This window comes from Staurois parvus, unplaced genomic scaffold (genome assembly GCF_062004578.1).
Source record: "Staurois parvus isolate SC_StPar_1 unplaced genomic scaffold, SC_StPar_1.0 ptg000186l, whole genome shotgun sequence".
Taxonomy (NCBI): Eukaryota; Metazoa; Chordata; class Amphibia; order Anura; family Ranidae; genus Staurois; species Staurois parvus.
Window position 1 is genome coordinate 2080510 of NW_028317982.1, and position 19683 is coordinate 2100192.

General features: G+C 44.8%; 1 protein-coding gene across 1 annotated transcript in view; it reads left to right on the forward strand.

Moving 5' to 3' along the window:
- The first annotated feature begins 2611 nt into the window (after window positions 1-2611).
- The window catches only part of STX18 (syntaxin 18), a 264025-nt gene continuing 246953 nt past the window's right edge, over window positions 2612-19683 (forward strand). The window contains exon 1 of the mRNA XM_089677399.1: window positions 2612-2830. Within this exon, the coding sequence (XP_089533525.1) occupies window positions 2684-2830 (147 nt within the window). The 5' untranslated portion in view covers window positions 2612-2683. The remainder of the gene's footprint in view (window positions 2831-19683) is intronic.

Genomic DNA, 19683 nt, shown 5'->3' on the forward strand with positions numbered 1-19683 from the left:
AATTGATATAATTTTTTCACACAAATAGAGCTTTCTTTTGGTGGTATTTGGTCACCACTGGGTTTTTATTGTTTGTGCTATAAATGGAAAAAGACCGAAAATGTTTTTAATAAATATTTTCACTTTCTGCTTTAAAACATATCCAATAAAACCATTTTAAAAACTCACATTTCTTCTTAAATTATGGCTAAAATGCATTCTGCTACGTATTTTTGGTAAAAAAAACCCCCATTAAGCGTATATTGATTGATTGGTTTGTGCGAAAGTTATAGAGTCCACAGTGTATGATATATACCGTATACTGGAATTTTTATTTATTTAATTTTTTTATGCTAGTAATGGCAGCAATCAATGACTTATAGCAGAACTGAGATATTATGGTGGGCAATATGACACTACCTGACACTTTTGGGAACAAGTGACACTAATACAGTGATCAGTGCTAAAGATATGCATTGCCACTGTACTAATGATACTGGCTGCTGTGCAAGGAAACAAAAACTGGCACATCCCCACTGACAGGACAGACCTCTGCATTGTTTACATTGACAGAGCTCTGCCCTGTATTCCTCCTTGCCGATCAGTAGGGGATGGCGGTCAATCATTGGCTGGTACCTGCTGATACAGCTTGTGCTGTGACCAATAACAGCACAGTCAGTGTGCTGGCTGCATGCATGCACCCTATCTGGAAGTGCCGGATCACGTACTAAATACATGATCTGGCAGAGGAGCGCCGCTCTGCCGCCACACTCCTACGTGAAGCATACAACAAGCGGTTAAACTGCTTAAATATGATTTTTTTTTTATAATAGGAGTTTGTCGTAATTCAGGATGTTCATAAGAAAATGTGCACAATCAGTAAATTTTTCATGTTTTGTCAGTATAAAAAGTTGCAGGAGATTGGCAACACTGGCATGCACTCTGATGATAGGTGACAACGACCTACCACCATTTCCACTTACACCAAGAACAGTGTTGGAGGACCAAGAACAGTATGTAAAGCACTGCAACCATACCCATATTAAATGAATGCCCCACCCCTAATTAACCACCTCAATACTGGACACTTTCACCCCCTTCCTACCCAAGCCAGTTTTCAGAATTCAGTGCTCTCACACTTTGACAATTACTCAGTCATGCAACACTGTACCCAAATTACATTTTTATCTTTTTTAGACAAATAGAGTGTTCTTTTGGTGGTATTTAACCACTTGTCCTCCTGAGGATTTACCCCCCTTCCTGACCAGGCCATTTTTTGTGTTACGGCACTGTTACTTTAACTGACAATTGTGTGGTCATGCAACGCTGCACCCAAATGAAAATTAAGTCCTTTTTTCCCTATGGATTGAGCTTTCTTTTGGTGCTATTTGACCGCCTGTGCTTTTTTCATTTTTTGTGCTATAAAAAAAAAAAAGAACGACAATTTTGAGAAAAAAAAAACAAGATTTTTGACATTTTGCTATTAAACATGTCTAGTAAAAAAATTTAAAAAATCAAATTTTGTCATTTATTCCAAAATGTATTCATGCTAAAAAAAATCCCAATACATTTAAATTAATTGGTTTACGTAAAAGTTATAGCGTTTACAAATGGCAGTATATATAATTTATTTTTTTTTTTACTTGTAATGGCGGCGATCAGCAACTTATAGTGGGACTTCGGCGGGCATTCTGACACTGGGGGGGAACTGACTTGGTGCCCCTGGCGAGCTCTGTGACAGCTGTGTCCGTTGGACACAGTTGATCACATGACATGGTAAAGGGCCAATCACAGCACCCTTTTAAGACATGATCAGCTGTGTATGTATTTAAAAAATCAGAGGCGGTCCAGTGCAGCCCCCCCCCCCAACAGTGTCCATCAGTGCAGTCCCAACAGTGTCCATCAATGCCGCCAGTCAGTGTCCATCAGTGCCGCCAGTCAGTGTCCATCAGTGCCGCCAGTCAGTGTCCATCAGTGCCGCCAGTCAGAGTCCATCAGTGCCGCCAGTCAGAGTCCATCAGTGCCGCCAGTCAGTGTCCATCAGTGCCTCCAGTCAGCGCATCGGTGACCTTCATTGGTGCCTATCAGTGCAGCCTCATCAGTGCCCATCATTGCAGCCTATCGGTACCTATCAGTGCAGGATATCAGTGCCCATGGAGAAAAATTACCTTTTTGCTAAATTTTATAACAGACTAAAAAAATGTTTTTTTCAAAATGTTTGTTTTTTCACTTGTTTAGCAAAAAATAAAAACCCCAGCGGCGATTAAGTACCACCAAAAGAAAGCTCTATACGTCTCAAAAAAATGATAAAAATGTCATATGTTTACAGTGTTGCATGACCGCACAATAGTCAAAGTGCGACAGCACTGAAAGCTGAAGATTGGCCTGGCAGGAAGGGGGTTAAAGTGCCCAGAGGGCAGGTGGTTAAACAATGCTTGGTTGCTATGGGCTACTTTTTTCATTCTTTGGGCTCAATAAATCAGCCTCAATGTACGTCTTTCATCCTCAGTGGAGAGCTAAGCAGACTAGGTGCCCCCTTCCCCCGCACTGGCCATCTTCTACGACCGTACGGCTCTCCTCAGACACGTGACCTGCACTCCCCCCTCCCCCCCGGGCAGCAGCTGCCTCGGAACTATGATGTCCGGGCCTCGCTCCCGGCGGACGTGTTTCTCTTCTGCACACGTGATGACGTGGAGGAGTAAACATGGCGGCGGACATCACTCTTCTGTTCAGAGCCAGTGTGAAGACAGTGAAGACCCGCAATAAAGCACTGGGGGTGTCGCTGCCGGAGACTGACGTGCTGAGGAAGAGCCGGCCCCGGGGAACCTTCAGTGCTAGAGCCCGAGATGTGGTGAGTGGAGGCTGGGGGCCGGCTATGGGCAGCAAAGGAGACCTGTCATCACCAGCTGTTGTGGAACTACAACTCCCAGCTGACAGCTAACTGACAGCTACTGCTGGGAATTTTACAGGAACTGGAAAGGCCTGATAGACCTCCATTCATTGTGTGTGAGGTTGGGGGAGGGCTCCTGTCATCTCTCCGATGTGGAACCACAAGTCCCAGCATGTCCTGATATAAGTTGGACAGTATAGAATTGATATCCCCCATAGATTGTATGCAGAGCGTGTATAGTAATGTCTTCACAACACACCCTGTGTGAGCTGACCGCTTCCTCCTGGACACGTCCCAACGGCTGCCGGCTTGCTCCCTGATGTGTTTCCCGCGGCTGCCGGCTTTCTCCCGGATACGTGCCCACAGCTGCCGGCTTCCTCCCGGACACGTTCCCGCGGCTGCCGGCTTCCTCCCGGACACGTTCCAGCGGCTGCCGGCTTCCTCCTGGAGACGTGCCCGCAGCTCTGCCGGCTTCCTCCCTGACACGTGCCCGCGGCTCTGCCGGCTTCCTCCTGGAGACGTGCCCGCGGCTCTGCCGGCTTCCTCCTGGAGACGTGCCCGCGGCTCTGCCGGCTTCCTCCTGGAGACGTGCCCGCAGCTCTGCCGGCTTCCTCCCGGACACGTCCCTGCGGCTTCCAGCTTCCTCCTGGACATGTCCTTTTTAAAAAAAAAATCAACACTTTGCTAACTGTAAAACCTTCGGGGCTGTTTACCTCTTGATGTGTGAATGTTTCTATGTAGGTAAGACCAAGTTGGAATTCTGAAGACGATCCTACAGACACATTAAAAGTATGAAAACCTATGATCCAGAATTGCCTTTGGGGCGACATACCATCTCTGTGCATGGTGGCAGATTTCCGAGAATCCGATTTCTTATCCTTGATCGGATACATCCAAGCCCTAGGGGAGGGGATTGGAATAAACTGTTACTGCAATTGGAACTCCAGTGGATTTTCCAATTACGTGCGACATCCCCTCTGTGCTTGGTTGAATCCATTAGCTATAAACCCTTTTTACAGGGTTTTGCGTCTGGTGCTATGGAAAATAGTTACCTTGTTGCTGACCTATTATCTCCTTTTTTACCATGATTTTACATTGGTCTGTCCTATTAACATGCTTTCGCCCGGACACGTCCTTTTGGCTGTCTGCTTTCGCCCGGACACGTCCTTTTGGCTGTCTGCTTTCGCCCGGACACGTCCTTTTGGCTGTCTGCTTTCGCCCGGACACGTCCTTTTGGCTGTCTGCTTTCGCCCGGACACGTCCTTTTGGCTGTCTGCTTTCGCCCGGACACGTCCTTTTGGCTGTCTGCTTTCGCCCGGACACGTCCTTTTGGCTGTCTGCTTTCGCCCGGACACGTCCTTTTGGCTGTCTGCTTTCGCCCGGACACGTCCTTTTGGCTGTCTGCTTTCGCCCGGACACGTCCTTTTGGCTGTCTGCTTTCGCCCGGACACGTCCTTTTGGCTGTCTGCTTTCGCCCGGACACGTCCTGATTCCGATTCTGGCAACGATTCTTCCTGGCTCCTGATCCCGGCTCTGGCAACGATTCTTCCTGGCTCTTGACCCCGGCTTTAGCTACGATTTCCGCTGTTGGATTTGCATAGACTCTTGACTTATTTTTATATTAATAAACCTACCTTTAATTGCACCTCCTTGTGTGTCTGGCTCCTCCCTCCCTGACAGCTTTCGGCCGGAAACGTCCCTGTGGCTGTCGCCATTCGCCCAGACATAATTAGTCTGGCTGAAAAAAGACAAAAAGTCCATCCAGTTCAACCATTAAAAAAGAAAAAAAAAAAGTTATATTCCTACATCCACAGTTGATCCAGAGGAAGGCAAAAAAACCAGCAAAGCATGATCTAATTTGCTCCTGCAGGGGAAAAAATTCCTTCCTTATTCCCTGGAGCAACTTTACCTATAAGTGTTTAGTATCCAGTTATATTCTGTGTTACCAAGAAAGACTCCAGGACTTTTTTAAAGCAATCCTTTGATCTGGCCAGAACCAACTCTTGAGGGAGTCTATTCCACATTTTTACAGCTCTTACTGTGAAGAAACCTTTCCGTGTTTGGAGATTACATTTCTTTTCCTCCAGACGTAAAGAGTGCCCCCTTGTCCTCTGTGATGACCTCAGGGTGAATAACTCTACACCGAGTTCACTATATGAACCACTGATGTATTTATACATGTTGATCATATCCCCCCTTAATCTCCTCTTCTTAAGAGAGAATAAATTCAGTTCCTCTAATCTTTCCTCATAGCTGAGCTCCTCCATGCCTCTTATCAGTTTGGTTGCCCTCCTCTGTACTTTCTCCAGTTCCCCAATCTTCTTTTTGTGAATTGGTGCCCAAAACTGAACTGCATATTCCAGATGAGGTGTTACTAATGATTTTGTACCGGGGTAATATGATATCTCTGTCTCTGGAGTTTATACCTCTATTAACCACTTGCCTACCAGGCGCTTATACCCCCTTATTTACCAGGCCAATTTTCAGCTTTCAGCGCTGCCGCACTTTGACAATTGCGCGGTCATGCAACATTGTACCCATATGAAATTTTGATCATTTTTTTCTCACAAATAGAGCTTTCTTTTGGTGGTATTTAATCTCCACTGGGCGCTTTACTTTTTGCGCTATAAATAAAAAAAGTGCAAAAAATTTGAAAAAAAAAAAAAAGTTTCTTTGTTTCTTTTATAAAATTTTTCAAACAGGTATTTTTTCTCCTTCACTGATGTGCGTTGATGAGGCAGCACTGATGGGCACTGATAGGCAGCACTAAAGGGCACTGATAGGCAGTACTAATGAGGTGTCACGGATAGGCGGCACTAATATGCAGCCCTGATAGGCGGCACTGATAGGTGACACTGATTATGGGTACTGATAGACGGCACTGACTGGCATCACTGCTGGGCACTGCCTGGCGGCCCTGACTGGCACAACCCCTGGGCACTGACTGGTGGCACTGACTGGCAGCACTGCTGGGCAGCACTGGTGGGCGGCACTGGTGGGCAGCACTGGTGGGTGGGCACAGGTGGGTGGCACTTCTGGGCACAGGTGGGTGGCACTTCTGGGCACAGGTGGGTGGCACTGCAGAGTGGCAAAGGTGAGGGCACTGCTGGGCACGGGTGGGCGGAGCTAGTGGGCACACTGCTGGGCACAGGTGGGTGGAACTTGCGGGTGTCACTGCTGGGCACCGATCATCAGGGCACTGATCATCAGTGCCCTGATCGGTGCCGATCCCCGCTCTGACAACTGCCGGTTCTCGGCAGTACTTTCCTCATGATCTAACAGCGTGAGGAAAGTGCAGCCGAGAATCGGCACTTGCATTTCCCGCTGATCAGGTGGTAAAAGGCCACTGTGATTGGCCTTATACCACATCACGTGATCAGCTGTGTCCGTAGGACACAGCGATCACGGAGATCGCCGGGTGCGCGCCCCCTGGGGCGCGCAGGAGAGCGCGTTCTGGGAGGACGTCATATGACGTCCACCCAGAACTGGCCGGCCGCAGTGCAGCCGTCATTCGGCTATCTGCGGTCGGCTACTGGTTAATACAAGAGAGGATTTTGCTCGCTTTAGAAACCACAGCTTGGCATTGCATGCCATTATTAAGCTTGTGATCTACCAGAACTCCCAGATCCTTCTCCACCACTGATTCCCCCAGTTGTACCCCCCCCCCCCCCCAGTATGTACGATGCATGCATATTCTTAGCCCCCAAGTGCATAACCTTACATTTATCAACATTAAACCTCATTAGCCAATATAGTTCCCCAATTAAACAGTGCATTGAGGTCGGCTTGTAAGTTGAAGACATCCTGTAAGGACGTTATTCCACTGCACAGCTTGGTGTCATCTGCAAATACTGAAATGGGATTTGTAATCTCAGACCCTATGGAACCCTAGACCATTCAGAGTATGAATCATTAACCACTACTCTCTGAATATGATCTCTCAGACCGTTTTCTATCCATTTTACATACACATTTTCCCAAACCCGTAGACTTTACCTTACACATTAGCTGTGTGGGGGGAACTGTGTCAAATGCTTTTGCAAAATCCAAGTATACTACGTCCACCGCCACCCCTATGTCCAAGGTCTTGCTCACCTCCTCATAAAAAGAAATCAGATTTGTGTGACAGCTTCTGTCTTTCATGAATCCATGTTGTCTGTTGCTTAGAATATTTTTTTCCAGCAAGAACTATCTATGTGGTCTTTTATTAAACTCTCCAGTATCTTCCCAACTATAGATGTTAAACTAACAGGTCTATAATTACTTGGTAAGGATTTTGACCCCTTTTTTAAATATAGGTACCACATTGGCCTTACACCAAACATGCCCCTGCAGCTGTCGGCTTTTGCCCGGACCTGTCCATTTGGCTGTCGGCTTTTGCCCGGACCTGTCCATTTGGCTGTCGGCTTTTGCCCGGACCTGTCCTTTTGGCTGTCGGCTTTTGCCCGGACCTGTCCTTTTGGCTGTCGGCTTTTGCCCGGACCTGTCCTTTTGACTGTCGGCTTTTGCCCGGACCTGTCCTTTTGGCTGTCGGCTTTTGCCCGGACCTGTCCTTTTGGCTGTTGGCTTTTGCCCGGACCTTTTCCTTTTGGCTGTCGGCTTTTGCCCGGACCTTTTCCTTTTGGCTGTCGGCTTTTGCCCGGACCTGTCCTTTTGGCTGTCGGCTTTTGCCCGGACCTGTTCTTTTGGCTGTCGGCTTTTGCCGGACCTTTTCCTTTTGGCTGTCGGCTTTTGCCGGACCTTTTCCTTTTGGCTGTCGGCTTTTGCCCGGACCTTTTCCTTTTGGCTGTCGGCTTTTGCCCGGACCTTTTCCTTTTGGCTGTCGGCTTTTGCCCGGACCTTTTCCTTTTGGCTGTCGGCTTTTGCCCGGACCTTTTCCTTTTGGCTGTCGGCTTTTGCCCGGACCTTTTCCTTTTGGCTGTCGGCTTTTGCCCGGACCTTTTCCTTTTGGCTGTCGGCTTTTGCCCGGACCTTTTCCTTTTGGCTGTCGGCTTTTGCCCGGACCTGTTCTTTTGGCTGTCGGCTTTTGCCGGACCTTTTCCTTTTGGCTGTCGGCTTTTGCCGGACCTTTTCCTTTTGGCTGTCGGCTTTTGCCCGGACCTTTTCCTTTTGGCTGTCGGCTTTTGCCCGGACCTTTTCCTTTTGGCTGTCGGCTTTTGCCCGGACCTTTTCCTTTTGGCTGTCGGCTTTTGCCCGGACCTTTTCCTTTTGGCTGTCGGCTTTTGCCCGGACCTTTTCCTTTTGGCTGTCGGCTTTTGCCCGGACCTTTTCCTTTTGGCTGTCGGCTTTTGCCCGGACCTTTTCCTTTTGGCTGTCGGCTTTTGCCCGGACCTTTTCCTTTTGGCTGTCGGCTTTTGCCCGGACCTTTTCCTTTTGGCTGTCGGCTTTTGCCCGGACCTTTTCCTTTTGGCTGTCGGCTTTTGCCCGGACCTTTTCCTTTTGGCTGTCGGCTTTTGCCCGGACCTTTTCCTTTTGGCTGTCGGCTTTTGCCCGGACCTTTTCCTTTTGGCTGTCGGCTTTTGCCCGGACCTTTTCCTTTTGGCTGTCGGCTTTTGCCCGGACCTTTTCCTTTTGGCTGTCGGCTTTTGCCCGGACCTTTTCCTTTTGGCTGTCGGCTTTTGCCCGGACCTTTTCCTTTTGGCTGTCGGCTTTTGCCCGGACCTTTTCCTTTTGGCTGTCGGCTTTTGCCCGGACCTTTTCCTTTTGGCTGTCGGCTTTTGCCCGGACCTTTTCCTTTTTGGCTGTCGGCTTTTGCCCGGACCTTTTCCTTTTGGCTGTCGGCTTTTGCCCGGACCTTTTCCTTTTGGCTGTCGGCTTTTGCCCGGACCTTTTCCTTTTTGGCTGTCGGCTTTTGCCCGGACCTTTTCCTTTTGGCTGTCGGCTTTTGCCCGGACCTTTTCCTTTTGGCTGTCGGCTTTTGCCCGGACCTTTTCCTTTTGGCTGTCGGCTTTCGCCCAGACCTGTCCTGGCCTTGTGATTCCAAAGCATCTGGAGATGAGGTAGTGAACTGATATGATACATTAAGCTTAGTAGAAAGTACCGTCCCTTCCCAGCTTGTATCAACCAAACTTACCACTCTTTTTGATTCCATCTGATGGGCCTTCAATTGGAGATAAAGTTCATCTACAGGTCACCCGTTGCTGGGCAGGAATCTCAGATGGGTCTGTTGGGATTTGTAATTCCACAAGAGCTGTGGCGTCATTATGAAAGTTCTGTTTTATAGAAGAGATGACAATATATTATGCATTGTAAAGTGTGGCTTTCGCTGTTCAGATGGGGAGGAACCACAACCACTACCCTTACTAGTGGGACTTGTGCTTTCACAACGGCAGCTAGAGATGTATTGGAAGGATTCATTAATCATCGTGTCCTATTATGTGTTATAAAAGTGATACTTTTATATATTGAAGAGGACCTGTCACATTTCAGGTAGTATAAACAGCACAAAATCCCTTTTATGTTATGACAGCTTTGATTAAAGTTCCTAAACAACAACAATACCACTTCACAGTTATGTGATGATACATTATGAAATGGAAAGGCTTTCTGTCATTTTACAGCTTGTATGTAACGAAGTACCAGCTGGTTCTGATGACTTCCTTCATGTATTAAAGCAGCTTTTCATAACCAGGGTTCCCTAGAAACGTAGGCTTCTTCTAGGGGTTGCTAGAGGTTTTTTGAGCAATTTCTCCCTCCAGATAAGTAGCTATTGACAACAATGATCTTTTAAGCTATTTGTAAGGGGACATTCTCCCCTATGACTATGGATGTAAGGAGCATTCTTCCCACTGACCATCACACTAATGTACTGTGAGCTGCAGATATAGTATGTATTAGCAGGAGTTCCCTGAGACTGGAAAGTTATTTCAAGGGTTCCTTCATGTTACAAAAAAAAAATTGAAAAAGGCTGTGTGAAATTCTATCTCTAATATTCCATCCGGAACCCAACTCTTATTTCTCTTCTATTTGTGAAAATGAATAGTATATTCTTGTTGTGATGTAATATACATTTGACCTTGGTTGGTCATAGGTTTTGTGAATTTGTCACTTAAAATATCCCTCATTTTGCACATTGAACAACTTTGCAATGGCGTGTCTGTTTTATTCTGTGGAATTATTCTTAAGTTTATTGTGCATATTAAGCTAGTGGTGCATATCGTTATCTTTTTATTTAAATGTTACTGGTATTATACAAAGGAGTTTATCTAAAACACAAGTAATTTATATAACCTACTTTTTTTAAGCATTGCACTTGCGTCCTTTCAGCTGATTTAAAAGTTTGAATCTGATTGGTGTGGCCCTGTATTGTAACTTTTGTACAGGGTCTGAGCAGGCCCACAGGTAGATACATTTATGAGATGGGAAAGAGAGACTCTTTTAGTTATATAGACAATTCAGACTTCACAAGCAAAAGAAACATTTTTGTAGATGCTTGCAGTGGTCGAAGTGAAAAACAAAAACATACTAAAAAAAAAGCAAGCTTCATAAAATATATTTTCTCTCACTTCCTGGCCTGAGAGTCAGGAGAAAATGACCATAATGACAGAAATGCAAGGATTTTAGTAAATATAAACTGCTAAATACCTTTTCTCATCAGCAGTATATAGTCGTCTTGTGACTTCTATCAGTGTCTGGTCGAGCACTGGTTAAAGCTTGCAGGAGGAGTTTTCATTTTTGTCTGACTGTCCAATGAGGCTGCATGACCCCTGACCCTCTTGTCTGGACAGTGCTGATTGGCTGTCTGCTGATTACATGAACTTTCTTAGCTTTTGACTAAAAATCAAAATGTACATACTTTGATCTGCTTAAAGTGTTCACCTTTTCAGAAAAAATGTAAAGGTGAATTATCACTCTACACTTTCCCCACCACTGGTCCCCAGTGTACTTAATTCTATAGGTGCTGAGCTGTCGGTGCCCATGCAGCGGGTCCAGCAGTTTGGGGATTTGAAATCCCAATTCTTCTCCCTCTTTTATTTGCAGCGCGTCCAGGATAGATCAGAGTGATTCTGATTGGTCAGCTCTGGCACAGGGCACCGCTCTGATCCATCCCAAAAGTGCTACACAGAGAAGTAGGAGAAGAGTGGGTTTTTCAAATCCTCTGAACCAATACACGGGCTGCATGGGCACTGACAGTTGTGTGCTAGTTCACTCTATAAGGTTCCTATTCATACCATTTGATATTAACAAGAAAATTCTCCTCTAGGTTCAGTATGATAACCAAATACAAACATTAGCTTTGTTTCAAGAAGGCCTTTAGGCACACTGCAATTTCTTATAGTGAAGAAGTGGTATGCAGATGGTGTCTTCTCTCCTTCCCCCGCAGCTATATAAAAGCTGTATATAGGAAAGTGAGGGGAGGGAAGAAGGAGCTGGGCCAGCACAGACAGTAGTCAAACTTTCCCAGAAGAGGAGAGGACTGTGACCTTTTAGGATGGATGGGTTGTGTCAGCACAAGTCTTGGCCATTGGAGGACAGGCAGGCTTTTCCCCAGCAGAGCCAGAAAACTGACCACACTGACATGAATGTGTTCTTATGCCTAGCATGGTCAGTTTGAAATTGGAAAGCAGGGGGACTGGCAGGATCACAAGGTATTTCATACAAAGGAAATAGGACATCTAACTCTAGTAACTCTTACAGCGTTAGTAAAACGCAAAAAAGTCTTCTCCAGGGGTGTAAACAGTTTTTTTTAAAAAACTACTTGTCCAGGGACTAAATTGGTGTCTCAATCTATTTTTCCTCCATGACAATCCTACTTGTCCAGATTTAATTTTTTTTTTTTTTTTTTTTTTTTTTAACCAAAACCGTATTTAAATCTGAGGTGCTTTTAGGAATGTCTGGGGCTTTTAAAAACAAAAAGCGGTTTTATGGCGACTGAAACATTTAATATTTCTCGATGGGCGAGGAATCTGTCAATGGGGACCCGCATGTGACGTCATAACGTCACTTCCGGGTCAGGACAAGGAAGGGATGGGAGAAGTTGTGTGTGCGCTCCTCTTTCCCGTCTAGCCGCCATCACCTGCTGAACCAGTCCCAGGCCTGCAGATGGGCAAGTGGAGCCCGGGAGACATAGTGGGCAGGGGGGGAGGTCACACATGTGGGGGGAGGGGGTTGGAAGCTGGATTTGTAGTGGGCTGTGTGGAAGCAATCATGCGGAAGCCACCTGAATGGTTCCACCTGAAAGAAAAGTAAAAAGAAAAAACCTACCTGCCCAGCACCTGCATACTGGCACATTATGAAAGACTTGCCTAAAACGAAGCCTTCCAGCAGCACACTGTCATGGCTGTCTCGGCTTTCCATCTTCACCTGGTCTTCCTTTTTAGGTTTGTGGGATGTGGCTGTTTTTGCTGGCCGAGTCGTGATGACATCACTCCCACGCATGCAGGCAGGAGTATCAGCCGGGGCACAGCTCTCTCAAAGGATGGCACACTGTCTGTTGAGAACACAGTGCGCATGCGCCCGCGACATCACCAGCGCTGCTAAAGTAAATCTCTCCTAAACTCTGCACATTTTGGAAATATTTTACTGTACCTGCAGGTAAGCCTTATTATAGGCCTACCTATAGATCTAAAAACAAAACAGGACTTTCACTACCACTTTAATAGCACCCCACACACTGAAAAACGCAGTGTGGTATTTTACGCACAGAGCACCATCTTATTTCCGTGTGGCCACATTTTGAAAATGGTGCAAGGATCTTTTTCATGCAGGAAGCGCAGACACAGAAGCCCATTTAAATGAAAATGCGGCATGCAGAGCTACATAGCTGTTAACCTAGAGTAACCCCCGTTTCACATATATGCGGCCATGTGGGCCACGTTTTGCACGAGCGCCCATTTATTTGAATGGACTCCCGTGCCTGTGACACGCAGGGAAGAAGTCCCTGCACTTCTTTGGAAAACGCAGCCCGCACGGGAACCTCGGTTCCCAGTATGGTTGCGTTTTCCAGTGCAGTTGGCGTGTCATTAGAAGTAATGGCACCTGGCCGTGGGTCCGCATTTCTCTGTGTGGGGTGGTGCGGCTGCACAAATTTTCATGCGGATCCGCAGCGGCACCACCCGAACATATGTGAACCTAGGGTGAAGGAATATTAGCAATTTGAATATAAAGATTAAATTAATTAGAGCGATTATTTCCTGCCAATATCAAATCAATTTGAGACATTGTCACAACATGTATTAGGCTCCATGTACACTGCAGCTGATAAACTCACGTTTAGGAGCTTTTCTGCGTTTTTTTTCAACAGCCCCTGAACTCACCCTAATGTTTTCCTATGTGTCCATGTACACTGTCGTTTACAGGCAGTTGAGTTTACAGTCGTTTTTTTTGAACACCCCAAACTTGTGTTCAGGAGTAGATTTTATCAGCGTTTCAAACACCAAACGCGCGTAAACGCGGCTAACCGTGTTTATAAGCGTTTGCGCTTGGAAATTGTTTTTTTTAACGCTTCCATTTCCAGATGCTGTCCAGAGCCTTTTTTCATCATGAAAAATGCATGCAAAGCGTTTTCCCGATTACTCAAATGGACCCGGTACACCATACTTTAAGGTTTCGCATGAAAGAAAATATGTTAGACACTGCTGCAATAATTGCTGCACAGAAATGAGCTGGAACACATCCAAACACCAGAAGAAAAAAAAAAGCTAATCTCAACAAATACTGCTCTCTCTATTTCTCTCAAAATGTCTGAAATAGTTAATTTTTAATGCATTCTGGGTATTTTGGAAGGTCTCCTGAGGTTATCTTTATAAAAACACTTCTAAATGCAAACACTCAAACGCGTTATGCAAACACGGCTAAACAGACGTTTTTTAACCTACGTTTTCCAGCAGTCAGTTTCCATCGTTCAGAAGTGTCCCGTGAACATAGAGCCTAACAAGTCACCATTCAAATCTATTGCATCTGGGACAGCAAAAAGATTCTTTACAGTCTTAATCTAATCTCGGAAGACTTCTGTGTATTATAAACAGTTGTGTAAAGTAGATGAGACTACGGAAACGGTTTGTAGAATGGTATAACACTGCTCTTCACCCGTCAATAGACACCCTTCCAGAACTGGACAACCACGCTGCAGCCATCGTTCAGGTATAGTGCGGTCAGCAAGAAGTCAAACAAGCTGCTAGCAGGCTTCAGCACTACGTGATGTTTGTTGAAAGCCTGCTGAGGCCTGCTAGCAGCTTGTTAAGATGACAGTCTGCACTCCCATTAAGATCTGTTTATACCGTTTTCAAACAGAAGCTGAAGGGCACTTTAAAGGCTTAGAGAAAGCTTGCTAAAAGTTTTATAAAAGCTTGCTGTACATACTGATTTATACAAGCTAAAGCCTGTGTGAAGCAAGCCGTAGTAACCCACAACAAGCATGTGCCTCACATAAAAGTGGTTTTAAGAAGAGTAAAATGAGGCTTTGCGTTGTGCAGTAAGCAGTATCATTGCATCACAAATTCTCGATGAGAACCATATTCACTGCCGATCAGCTGATACTGGTCAGCATCATTAGAGAAGAAAAAAATTGCAGACAGGATGTCTTAAAAAGGAAAGATGTAGTGGTTCCGGGGGACATCAAAGTCAAATAAAATCCTCTACTTAAATCAGGTCCCACTTGAGATTTAATTTGAAACATAAGGCACACATGGGCCTATTCACAGACAATTTAATGTGATTAGTCATACAAGAGCTCTGAAAACTGTCTATCATATGGGAACATAGCTGGGGTTTAAACCATTTTATAGGGATGGAGAGAGGCTAGCTGCTCACTGACTCATGTTTTTTATTTTTTTAATAAATTATGTACATTCATATAGCTAGAAATTCCAGTCTATTCTATTCTCAGTTTAGGAGTAATTTAAAGTGGCTGTAAACCTTCACATATACCCGGTGAAGTGACTGGTCTCAGATGATACAGAAGTTAAGCAAATCCTCTTACATAAGTTGTATCTGTTTATCTGTAGCCCTCTATCCTCAATATCCATTCAAAGTGCAGAATTTAAACAGCTTGTCTGAGCTTCCACGAAAGCAGGGAGCAGAGAGCTAAACACGCCTAGCTTTAACACGTGTTTGTGTGTGTGCGCAGACACATTGGATAACATGGAGTGGCTTTTGGAAGCTGTAAAAAAAAAAAATAAAAAAAAACGCCTGACGCCCCTAAAAGTATCTGCAAAACCGCCCTGTGTGCATGAGGCCTAAAGAAAAACCTCTGCTTTTATCTTAAAACCTCATGCGCACACAGGGCATTTTTGCAGGTACTTTAAGGGGCGTCAGGCAGGTTTTTTTTTTTCCCAGCTTCCAAATGCCCCTCCATGTTATCCTATGTGTCCATGCACACATAGGGGTTGATTTACTAAAACTAGAGAGTGCAAAATCTGGTGCAGCTCTGCACAGAAACCAATCCGCTTCCATTTTTTTTTCTTTGTCAAAGCCTAATTGAACAAGCTGAAGTTAGAAGCTGATTGGCTATCATGCGCAGCAGCTCCAGATTTTGCACTCTCCAGTTTTGGCAGAAAATAAATTTAACATGTCTAAACGCACGTTAATGCTAGGCACGTTTAGCGATTGAGCATTATTTCATTCATTGGCTGGGCTAATTTATTAGGTTATTTTTCTTGCCAATAAAAGTTACCACCCAAGCACTTGTAAACGCGTTAGACACTTTTATAAGCATCAGACATTTTTTCTGCCAAAACGCTGCCAAAGGAAGCAGCGTTTTTTAAATGTTCTGTGTGCATGAGGCCTAAATTGGAGTAGTGGTCCGCTGCTCATTCTATAATGTGCAGATAAGCACAGCATATAAAGTGTTAGTGTGTATAAAGTGTTAGTAAATCCACATCAGTAAAATCAGTCTGTATATGCAGTAAAGCATTGTAATGGAACCGGACCCTGCTGCACTTGGGTATTTCCGTTAAACTCCCGCTTCCCTGTCCGAACACAGATCCACGGACACCACCGCTGACCATGCGAGATTAGACGAGACCAGTCTTGAAATAAATCAGGAAATAGACTCCTTTATTTTAACACAGATACAAGATATATACACAGGGCGGGGCAATACACACCCAGTAACAAGAGACACATCAGCAGACAGTCCCATCAGGCGGAAGGGCTGCCGGAAACACCCCCCACCAAGCCAATACACAAACACATACATTCCATAATAGTTTGCTCCCAAGCAAGACACACAATAGAACAATGGGATACAACCACATGGCACTAAACAATGAACAACCCCCACCTATCTCCTAGACATGTCTACACAATATTAGGAATTTCATACTGCACCCCTTTCACCCTGCACCCCAAGCAGGCACAGGGTGACTTACACATGAGGGATATGGGGAGCTGAGACAGGGGTCTCCCCACCTCTCCAAAGTGAGCTGTGTTCCATGGGCCCCCCCACCCAAAGTGACTCCCGTCACAAGCATGCTTGTTATACTCACTGTGGAATCTGAGGGGTAATCCTCTGTATTGTGTAAAAAGGCTGTTTGATCCTGTCTTCTCTGATCCTCCCCTTCTTCTACTGTCCCCAATCTGTCAGCTGATAGCACAGCGCTCTAAGAGTTGCTTGCTGTGTATGGCTAGAGTTTTTTTTTTTTTCCTTTTAGGAGGATGCATGTGATCAGCACAGGGCCAATCAGCACTGTCCAGACAGAGGGTCAGGGATCATGCAGCCCCATAGGACAGTCAGTGGAGAATGAAAACTCCTCCTACAAGCTTCAACCAGTGCACAGCAGACACTGAAGTCACAAGACTGCTATAAACTGCTGATGAGAAAAGGTATTTAGCAGTTTATATTTACTAAAATACTTGTATATCCATGTTGTGTGTACTGTGGAAGAGCAGATATAGTGAATGCAGGGTCCTGGGTTTAGTAACACTTTAATGTCTGCACATTATGGCAGACTCGCCTTTGCTGAGTTACATCGGCCAGCTAAGAGACAGGGAATTTTTTTTTTTTTTTTTAACCTAAGCAGAAGAGACATACAAAGTGTAAGGACACATGCAATATTATCATTAACTATTGCAACTCCCTTCTCACTGGCCTATGTCTATACTGACTATCCCCTCTCAGTCTATCATGAATGCAGCTACTAGACGAGCATTCTCTGCCAGTCCCTCCACTGGCCCTATTGTTTATCACCAGCATCATCTTAAAATATCACACAAACTTCCAAATTGCCATATATTATGGCTCTGTAATAAACTGACGTGTTTTTGGAGGGCAATGTTTCCAAGTAGCTTCAGAAGTAGCAGCCACCTCACTGACTCCTTCACCAGGACCTGAACCTTATGTTGAGGTTATCCCTCATACTTTAGATACATAATCACTCATATTCTCTTACCCTAGGTTCACACCTAAGCATTTTCTGCAGCGTTGTGCACCTGTAGAATAATACTCCATACTGTGCTGTAATTTGAATTGTTTTCGAGGAAGAGCTATTTGGTTCCTCTTGAGCCTCCTAAATTTAATATTGCTAGCTGTCCTAAATTGCGTTGCTCCTAGCAAGGTTCAGATATCTTTTAGAGACCCTCACCCTGCACAGTTTAGTGTCAAAAAGGCTTGGTTCACGTTGCTGCAACCCCGCACTGTGACTTGCTTGTGAGTTGATGTGACTTCAGTATGACTTTCATGTTATGGGACTTTGGCAAATCATAACAAAAGTTTGAGTGTGACACATATTCGTGAACTTACAAAACCCTCTGAAGATGCTGCCAAAATTGTAAAGAGAAGACCAAGAATTGACTTTTTGCAACTTTAGTGATTTTTAACATTGCTGTCTATGGCACTCGTGTTGCAGGGAAGATGCAGACAAGTAGTGCAGGAACTGCAGTGTTTTTTGTTGCAGCAATTAAGATGGCACCCATTGAAATGAATGTTTTGACTTGTAATGCAACTTTCTTTGCCGTGCGTCACAGCAAATTGCATGCAAAGTCACGGCACTATGCTACAGGGATAAAGTTGGGTATACCAAGGCAGGTTTTTTTTTTTTTTTGTTCAACCAGTGTGAAAAATTTCAGATTCCCACATCTATACAAATGATGTGGCTTCAGGAATCTCCCACTGTGCAATTGTATTCTGATGGCAGAGGCTATCCCCCCCTAGTCATAATGCACCGATCATCGCTGCAGCCATTGGCTGCATGCACAGATCGAATGTTGGTTTTCCAGGATGACAGTTTGACAGAAGCCCATCTAATGACTGGCTTCTGTGGATCAGAGAGGGATACACACACATTGAAAATTGGCCAGTACCCTTTTTAAGAAGTTATACTGTATTTTACAGTGTGTTTGTAGAAGGGCTTTCTGGTTCCTTTCAGTCCAGCTCATTCTAAATTGTCTTTTTTTTTAAATTTTCACCCTTGCATCCATGACAATTTTACTGTGTGTACAGACCTTTCAGAATTCTCATCCACCTGCATGTGATTTATTTTAAGCAAAGTAAATTCTTTATAGCAGGGGTCAGTAACCTTATCCGTCTTCAGGTTGCATGTGTACAAAACATTTTAATATTTCTCATTAAAACATATCTGTAGTAAAGTTTAAAGTGCTAGCTCACCTTTGAAGAGAAAATGCAGAGAACAAACCTCGGTGATTTTTTTTTTTTTTTTTCTTCGTGTTTTTTGTACATTTCCCACAATTTTTCCTACTGGACTGATATCGTTTGTAATATTACCTTGATCTTGCCTATGTGTTCCACCCTCCTCGCTGCTGCTGGTTGGTCGAGTGACAGCACCTGGAACCATACCACTGATGAGCCTGTGTTTTACTTACGTTTGGTGTCCTAACAAACTGTTGTAATACTGCACTAAGAAGCACATTCCCTGTTGTTTTTTATTATTTATTTATTTCAGGTACTTCTAAAGCACTATCAATTTACACAGCGCTTTACATATATATTGTACATTCACATCAGTCCCTAACACTCAAGGGGTATACAGTCTAAGGTCCCTAACTCACATTCATACATACACCTACTAGGGACAATTTAGACAGGATCCAATTAACCTACCAGCATGTCTTTTGAAGTGTAGGAGGAAACCGGAGTACCCGGAGGAAACCCATGCAGGCACAGGGAGAACATGCAAACTCCAGGCAGGTGGTGCCGTGGCTGGGGTTTGAACCAACGACCCTAGTACTGCCAGGCGGAAGTGCTAACCATTTAGCCACTGTGCTGCCCTTTATTAATGCCAGAGTCCGCTTCCACTCATGAAAAGCAGCTCTAGCGCCCTCTTGGTTCCTGTCATTTATTTCCTTTCTACATGGTGCTCAATAAATTTTTCTGATCCTGGAGGTCCTGTTGATGCAGAGCACCCTATGAACTTTGTCTTTTGCTTGCTGATGATTACTACTTTACAACACTTTTTATCTAACTACCAGGGTAACAAGAGGGTCGCCCTTATTCATGCTTTTCATCCTTTGGTCTTGTCTCTTGAGTGGAGAACCTAGTGTTGTTGGGGACAACCTTTTCTTTACGCCTGCTTCATACTGTATTACACAAGCCATATACCGCTTGATATTTTGTATTTTCGTAATTATTTTTCTTTTCGTATTTCATGTTTGTTTATTTCAGGTACTTATATAGCGCCGTCAATTTACGCAGCGCTTTACATACATATTGTACATTCACATCAGTCCCTAACCCTCAAGGGGCGTACAATCTAAAGTCCCTAACGTACATTCATACATACACATACTAGGGCCAGTTTAGACAGGATCCAATTAACCTACCAGCATGTATTTGTAATGTGGGAGGAAACCGGAGTACCCGGAGGAAACCGGAGTACCCGGAGGAAACCCACGCAGGCACAGGGATAACATGCAAACTC